The 8745-nt window shown below is 31.6% G+C and overlaps 1 protein-coding gene across 3 annotated transcripts in view; it reads left to right on the plus strand.

The window, feature by feature from the left end:
* The window catches only part of LRP1 (LDL receptor protein 1), a 109285-nt gene extending 100887 nt beyond the window's left edge, over positions 1 to 8398 (plus strand). For all 3 annotated transcript variants that reach the window (XM_089250733.1, XM_089250735.1, XM_089250734.1), the window contains exon 90: positions 348 to 8398. In XM_089250733.1, coding sequence (XP_089106859.1) covers positions 348 to 518 — 171 coding nt within the window. In that variant the 3' untranslated portion in view covers positions 519 to 8398. The remainder of the gene's footprint in view (positions 1 to 347) is intronic.
* Positions 8399 to 8745: the final 347 nt, after the last annotated feature.

An 8745-nucleotide genomic window follows, 5' to 3' on the forward strand; every position in this document is an offset into this window, starting at 1 on the left:
ATCAACCTGCACTATATTTTTGAAAAGTATCATGGCCAGTGTGAGGGAGAAGATCATGAAGCGAATCTCATTTGAGTTTCCATTATTTCCTATGGGAAAGCTAGATTCAATATACAAATGTTTTGGATTACGAGCACATTCACGGAACAAATTATGCACATAAACCAAAGTTCCACTGTATTGTTAACCAAGCCTTTGTAAAGTTAGTACAGAATAATACGTACACAAAGTTTAAACCCTGATGAGAAAATATAATTTACCAATAATTATATATAGTTGTGTTATTACTTGTCAGCAATACAAGTAATAATTATTTTTATAAATTGATTTTGTGCTCTATTTTTTAGGCTACAAATTTCACAAATCCAGTTTATGATTCCTTATATCCTCTGGGTAGTCCATCTGGAGAGGAAAAAGCTGGTTTATTGCATAGCGAGAACTTACAGGTAGAATATAACGATGGCCAAGGAAATGTTTCTGATGCTGTCGTGAGCGACAAGATCCATCCACTAGTTTGAGCATCTGTATATTGTGTGAAAAGTCACTGTTGTCCATATTTCATTTCCCCCCCCCCTCTTTTTTTACAATCACAAAGATGATTTTTTTATGTACAAATAACTAGTCTCATTCAGAGGCTTAGTCTCTTATGCGTTTTCTCCCCCTTTTTCGTAGAACATTGTATAGAGAGATTGGTTTTTGTTTTTACAGTTATTATGTTACGCGAATCTCAATGTTTTCCATGGCTTTTTTTTTTTATGTTTGGAAAATTTGAGCTTGTTGTGGTTGCTCAAGATGAGAGCACTGGCTGAAATGTGCGTTGCCAAGAGCTTAGTGATATAAGTTTTTTTTTTTAATAATGTCACTGCTTGATTTTTTTTTTTGAAGCATGATTTGCTATTTGTTATTATGATTTTGTTTTTAGAATTTTTATTTTATTTTTTCCTTATTTTATGTGTGTGTGTTTGCCTTTGTTTGCCAGTTTTGTTCAGAACATTACTGTTCAAAATGTTGTCCATGAATAACACTTTTTTTCAAGACAAGCGTAATGTTTATACAAAATGAAATTCAAAGACATCTCCCGATCTGTGGTATTGTCTTTAAGTAGTTGTAATTTTTAGAATTCATGTTAACATTTATTGTGTGCAAGTCGTGTCTGTATAGTTTTGTGTGATGTACATGTGCAAAATACGTGCATTTCAATGCGTGTAATATTGTAATTATAATACTTCGCCAGTGCCACATTATCATCTCAGAATCATGTGAATATCTGACCTCTAATAGATAATTTTGGTTGCGAACTGTTTATTAAAAAAAAAAGAAAAAACAAAGTCAGTTTTGGGATGCCATCTGTTAAGAAATTTAAGTACAAAAATATGTTTTGCAAAAGGTACAATACAAAAACAAGGAGATGTGGTCATGAACAACAATAGTGCAAGATTTTGTGCAATTACATGTTTTTACCAGATTCACTTGACCAGAAAAATTTGTTTAAAATTTGATTCTCAATTTTAAGTAATTTTTTCTTATTTTGTAATCAAAATGTGTATTTATTTTTTCGTGTTGATGCTAATTTGAAATCTCAAAATTGTGTTACAATTTTTTTTTTTACCTTCAGGTGTATACTATATGTGATTTTTTAAAGGCCAAACTTACTGAACTGAAACAGGTTCTTCGTTATATAGGTTTGACTACATATATGTATATCTATTAATCTATTACAGTAATTCTTGGAATAAGTGTTGTTGATTTGCATTTTGAGAGCTTACATTTTTAAAAGCATAATTTTAAAGGCTTGTAGTGTTGACACTGACACAGCACGCAAATACACAGATTTTATTTCAAAATTTAACAAAGGAAAAGTCAAAAATATTAACAACTATTATATTATTGCTTTCAATTACAAAGTCTACATTAATGCAGTAATAATGCATTAATTTCAATGCATTTCAAGTATCCAGAATCAAATCAACATTTGGAAAGCATTTCTAAACAAATAATTTGTGAGAGAACACAGATATTGTGTGAAAGTTAAATTTTGCCATATAAGATGCAGTGCATACATAAATGTTGGCGATAATCTCGCAAATATTTTTTTTTCATGCTTTTATTTTGAGAAATATGGTATATATTTTTTTAATGTGGTAGATCTAAATATACTGACTGTTCTCTCTCCAAAACACTTTATTTGAAGACAGAAAGGGGATTTTTTTTGTTTCTGACAGATCAATCAAAAAATCATCCATGCTTATAAATGATCTATTGTATATGAAGTGGAACTTATTGTACTAAATATGAAATAATATCATTTATTACAAAGTATTTAAATAAAACAATGTTTTTATTAGGAAAAATTAGAACCAAAATGTTTAGATTGGCGTTTTTTCCCAATTGTGTGTGTTCAATCAAACGTCTGCAGATTTATTACTGGTAGCAAATTTTTCTTAGATTTTATATGTCTAATATTCCATTATCTTTTTTAGATTTTTCATCTTCAGAAGAGAAAAAACATTGAATATTGGTATTAGTAGATTCTTTTGTTGAACAATAGTTGAACTTTACATATTTCTTGAAAATCTATCTGGACATTATGGAATATCTAGAGAAATATAAATTGAGAATCAATTTGTTGTTCCACTTCATATGAAAACTGATCACATGCTGCATAAACTAGTTTTTTTCAATGCTCTCTCTCTCTCAAAATATGAACTGTGTTATTGTTGTGATATAAAATTTTTTTTTACCTCTGATTTATGAATTTTTTGCATTTTAGATATGTAAATTTAATGATTAAATGTTTCTTCAAAGATTTTACATATATGTTTTGTATTGTAATGTTTTAATGCTGTGTATTCAAACAGTCTTCCTATTTTGTAACCCACTAGCTAATTGAAGTGTGAGTTAGTTATTTGGAATAATTACATGAACATATTCTTTTTTTATTATAATCATTATGCTGACAGTCTACTTAAAGTAGTGGTTACATTTTTTATTGATCTTGATTAATTCAGTGATATCTTCAGCATCTGATTTTCATAATTTAATTTTTTTATGTACGGATAATAATTGTGTTCATGCCATCAAAAGTTATTTGTAATTTGTAATGATCAAACTTTTTTTTTCCCATACAATTTATAATTTTGTTTTACTATATTTATTCATTTGAGTCAAATTAGAAGGTAGTTATTCTTTGTACATGGTGAAGCTTTTGATCTCTGAATAACAGTGCCATATACATATTAACAAGTTGAGTTTTATGGATCTTGAATCTTATTTTTTTGTTGTGTTAAAGCCCATTTTTCTTTGTGTGTACTTTGTTCACTCTCCCATGGTCCTCTTACAAAAAAAACCAGTTTTCTTGCCATCCCAGTTTTAGTGCCTTAATTTTTTTTTTTTTTTTTGTGCATAATAGCCACAAGAAGACATTGATCAAAGTTTTCTGGACAGATAAAAATTTCAATTGTTTAAGTGCAATAATTTTTTTATAACAGGTATCGATTTCTTCCATTTATATAATTATTTGTTTTTGATATATGTTTCACATATGACTAGGATGTGTCATAAAGAATATTATACCAAGTTGCTCACAAATATATGTTGTGCACTGAGTAAATTTCTAACACAGTTGAGAGAGTTCTAATTGCAGATAATGAAGCATCATAAAAAAATAATAATGTAAGGCAGCCAGTTTTTAAAATGCATTAATAGTGACAAGCTCTTGGCATTGTTTTTTTTAGATAAATTTCTTGTAGGAAAATGCATTATTTATGAATTGTGAAAACTTTGGAAAAAAAAAGTGTAAAGTATATATAACGGTTTATATAAATGTGGAACAATGGTAGGCCAGGGTCTGACTTTGATATTGGAGGGGGCTGAGACTAAGGTCAAAGAGTTAGTCAGTTAGGTCAGTTTAGTTAGTTAATGAATACATAGTGTTTAAATTTTGTTGCCCCAAAATCGAAATCTTGGGCAAATGCCCCACTTGCCCATTCAGAAATCGGGGCCCTGTCATAGGCTCATCCAATACATGGCAGCTATTGTGCATGTGATATAGCCACTGGGGTTGTATAATTATGTGAATGTTGATTGAAAAGAGGGTTACCAGTTGTTTTTTTAATGAAATACATCATTATAGTTTGAAGCGAATGGTTCGGAAATTACGATTAATAAGTGAATCATTTTTCAGTTTCATTGTTTTGGAGCTTTATTTATTTATTATACTGGCGACTGCCAGTGATTATTCTTGCTATAACTAGCCACATGTAAGATTCCTATAAAGGAAAGCATGCTTGTCATCCGTCTATGAGCAGGTTGATAACAGGTTTACTGTCCAAGCAATATCTAAGAAACCATAAAAAGCAGGATAGAGAACAGCGGTTAGCCATAATGGTAATACCTATGTTACATAGTTCTATATGCCATAGGTTCAGCCTGGTATTTCAAGGAGTTTGACCCATGTGTAGTTAGTTTTGGTGCATGAGTTAGAGTTGGCCATGGTTTTTTTGCTTAAAAAATTTGAAAGACCGTTTGAACTAGCTTAATTGGTTATTTTCAATGTAGGTTGTTCACTTGTTATTTTACTTTTAGATCCAGTTACTTTTGCTTATTTAATACTTTGTGTCAAAACAAAAAGAATATGTTTCAAATGTTAGTCTTTCATTTGTGATGATATACATATGTGTGTGGCAGCTTCTCTTCCCTTGAAATCCAAAGTGATATCAATTATCTTGCATAAATATATTAAAATGCATTATTGCATTTAATGCATCAGAAACGAATCATATGAGGTTGTAGTTACCTTATTTTATCGAATATTTATTATAGAGGTTGTCCTGATCTATTTCCTCCTGTAAATCTCTTGAAATCTTCTATACATATTCTCTCTCTAATTATTTATTCATGAATATGAAACAAAATATATATAAAAGTAAATAGCTGATTGTAAGAATTTTTGCTTCTTATGTTTATGGAGGGGGAAAAAGTTGAATTATATAGCTTCCATTTTTAATCAATGTTATGATTGGTCCATTACTTTGAATGTTCCTAACTATGATAATCCTACATTTCCTTGAAAATGGTAATATTTAAATTTCCAGGATTTACCATTTAGATTGTGCCATTTTCTACAGTAAATACTTTTTAGATATATTTTTAAACATTTTACCATTATTTGTTAGCTTTTTGAGTGTCATAAACCTAGCTTCCATAATGTGTTGTATTGGTAATGATGGCTGTTGATTCCCATCGAATTGTTTTTTGACAAAAATAATTGTGGAAAATTTTAATATAAACAGAATCACGATTTTTGAAGTGTACAAGGAGTGGGTGAACAGCATCATAGCTTCCATATTGTTTTCAATCGATTGTGATGGCTGTTGATTCCTGTGAATCAGTTTTAAAATTAAGAATTTCAAGAATTTTGAACAGTTCGTTAGTGTACAAGGAGTGCGCAAACAGCATCATACCTTCCATATTGTCTTCTACTGATTATGATGGCTGTTGATTCCTTTAAATCAGTTTTAGAATGAGGAATTTCATGAATTTTGAACTTGGTGCATTCAAAATCTCATTAACATATAAACAGAATATTTCTTTTCCACTTATAGGGGGCAAGGGTTAAAAAATAAGTATTCTATTCATTGGCCTTAGAGCAAGTTGTAAGGCTTAGCGGGAGCTGGAAAGTACTAGTGTGAAAAGAATGTACATAATGGTTTGTTTGTTCAGTGTATCAGACAATAAGTTCTAATTATACAACTACAAAATCGGAAGCCACAACAGGCAAATCGCCCAACCGGTGGCTGGGAAAAAAATAATGAAGATAGAATTAAGAAAAAAATATTGGGGAAAATCCTTTTCCCCACAATTCCTTTCAAGTATGGATAGCTTCTCAATTACTCCCGCCCGTTTATCATATTTCCTTTTAAAAGTTTTTATCGGGGGGGGGGGGGAGAATTCGCAATGAAGTAAGTTATTCCATGCATTTACAACCCTATTAGAAAAAATTCCTTGAGATACAACTACTTGGAATTGTCCGTAACTAACCAAAAGTGGGGTTCCCTGTTCAAAGCAGTTGAATGATGCATAAAAATTTTTCATGATCCATCATATCGATCTTTTTGAAAATCTTGAATGCTTTTATCATATTTCCACAACGTTTACATTGTTTCAAAGAAAACATATACAATGAATCAAGTCTTTCTTCAGAGATCAAGCGTGTACATACCCACTATTGTTCTAGTGGATCTTCCTTGCATCCCTTCAACCAAGTTTATATCCCTCTGAAGATAGGATTTTTAAAACCGTATGGCATACTGTAGGCCAGAATAAATCACATCTTGAAAATGCGAGAGGATGACTCTGGGAGAATGCAAAGATAACTTTTCCAGAATTAATGCGAGCATTCTATTTGTTTTTTTGATCACTGCAACAATGTTCAGAAAATCCAGAATAGTTAGAAGATACTCATAGAGTGAGTGAGTTACAAAAATCGTCCATCTTGTGATAAATTTTCAAAATTTGTTCATACAAATAGTATGTAGGAGCTCAAAAGAATGTATTTATCGTTTATATGAAAAATATTTGAAAATTATTCACCAGAGATGAGCGTTTTAGCAATATTTTATACCTTATGAATATAATTAGAATTTGTTGTCCAATATACACTGAGAAAGAACGAATTGTCATATACATTCATTCCCAACATACCATGGCATGTTGGGCTTGGGCTCAAACTTTCATGCAAGTAACACCAGCTATATTTTAGTAAGTGGTCTTTGTACATAAGTTTGTACATAAGCCAGGTAGTCTACCTGGCTAAAAGTATACCCATATATCAATTTACATACTAAATATCAGATGCTATTATCAATAGGCTTCCTATGCACTCAATTTTTCCTGCCATATTTCACCCAGCAGCCTCATTTCTTTACATCTGAACTTTTTTCACCGCTCTTTGTGCCCTCCCCCTAACTTGATTTTCCATCCATGGGTTTCTTGGAATGTCTCTGGACTGCAGGTGTCATATGGTCCCAGGTTGAGAAACACTAGCCTACATCTCTCTCACTTCCCTCAGTATTGGGACAACTTTATGAATGAATCTTCCCAACGGATTGCAGCTATGGCCCAAGTCTTCAATTATTACTGTTTTACAGCATCTAGAGACTGCATTATTCTTTATGAGTTATCCTGTATTTTGTGATCATACATCCCTGAGGCAGTTTCGTCTCCACGATATTATAGTATGGAACCTTTGCTCACCTCTAGCATATTCAGAGTTGTTTTAAATGGCATGGCTTTTACAGGATTCAGTGTAGTCTCTTCGCTACATTCTTTGTGAAATTTTTTAAAGGTGTTTTTGGCATTCGTCAAGATTGAAGATCCAGTCTTGAGATTTATGACAATTCATCTGTGTTAGAAAACCTTACCCATGGTGGTATCCCACTATCTACCGTCCAATGCATTGATATAATATTGTAGGGGATTGTATATACACGCCACTATTCATCACACATGCCATCCTTTGCCATTCAGTTAACTAGAAGCAGTCTCAATTGATTATATGCTCTTAAAATTATATGCATAATAATCTTTTTCAGTGCATGTCATTCATTATGATCAACAACTATTTTCATTTGCGAAACAGCATTCCCAACCTCAGAATATAACCTATCGATACAGCTACATTTTGTGGATATAACGAGCAAGCCATAAGTACAAATTTTATTCTTTTTTTTTCAATGCTGCAATTTTCTCCAAAGCCTTCCGAATAGGGAATACTTATTTTTTTTCATTGTTCTTGCACTCTCTAATAACACAATAACTTAATATGTTGTCGACAGGGAAAGGGTTTTCATTTGCCACATGGTGATGACGGGAGATGGTGGAGATACATCATTTTTCATTTCTCAAGCACAAGAGACGAATATGTTTGAGGCATGATTCGCCCTATGTTTATTTCATTAAAGTTATTTGTACGAATAATTTTAGCAATTAATTTTTTTTACAAACTTAATTAGAGGTTGTCAAGATTCTGACAATTTTTTTTATGTATATTTGTGTCAATTCTAGTTAATGAAACTTTTGTTTTTTGTTTCAAAATAACATTGAAAAACTGAATTTTTTGTGGAAAATGTCAAATTGTAGATAAAGCAATGTGCCAAGCACTTTACATATTTCTCCCATATTTTGTCTTGTTTCAACTTCCAAGAAAAACATTTTTATGTTAGCAGCTGCTGTGAACTGCTGCGAGTCATTTTGTTTATAAATTTTGTATGTATGTGTATATTTAATAGATATCCCACGTCGTCCTCGCTCTACAAATGTATAGAATCTTGATATGTACAAAGTATATGCGTGTGTAAGTTCACTTGAAAGAATATATATATAAAAGTTTTGCATGATAGATGGTTTGCATTGTTATCTGTTGTTTGATTTGTTTGTGAGAATCATTCGAGGATGCCAGCCCCGATTACTCCCAGAGAAAAATTCAAATATCTATGTCATGTATAATTATGCTATATTTTGTTTATGACTCGGCTTGAGTGCAGTTATTCTGGAGTTTGTGCAGTTAGTAGTGTAATTGTAGGGGAAACGAGAAACGTTTTTTAAATCCTCAAAGATTTTTTGCAGTGTACAGCAGTGTTCCTTAACCTTTTTTGCCATGGTCTCTTTAGGACCATATTTTCTTCCCATGATCCAATGCTACCAGGTCTCCCGGATTTTACGGGAGGCCCCAAAGATTTATGGCAT

This window comes from Pholcus phalangioides, unplaced genomic scaffold (genome assembly GCF_987345545.1).
Source record: "Pholcus phalangioides strain wild (caught in Gottingen) unplaced genomic scaffold, Ppha-v1.0 ptg000024l_1, whole genome shotgun sequence".
Classification (NCBI taxonomy): Eukaryota; Metazoa; Arthropoda; class Arachnida; order Araneae; family Pholcidae; genus Pholcus; species Pholcus phalangioides.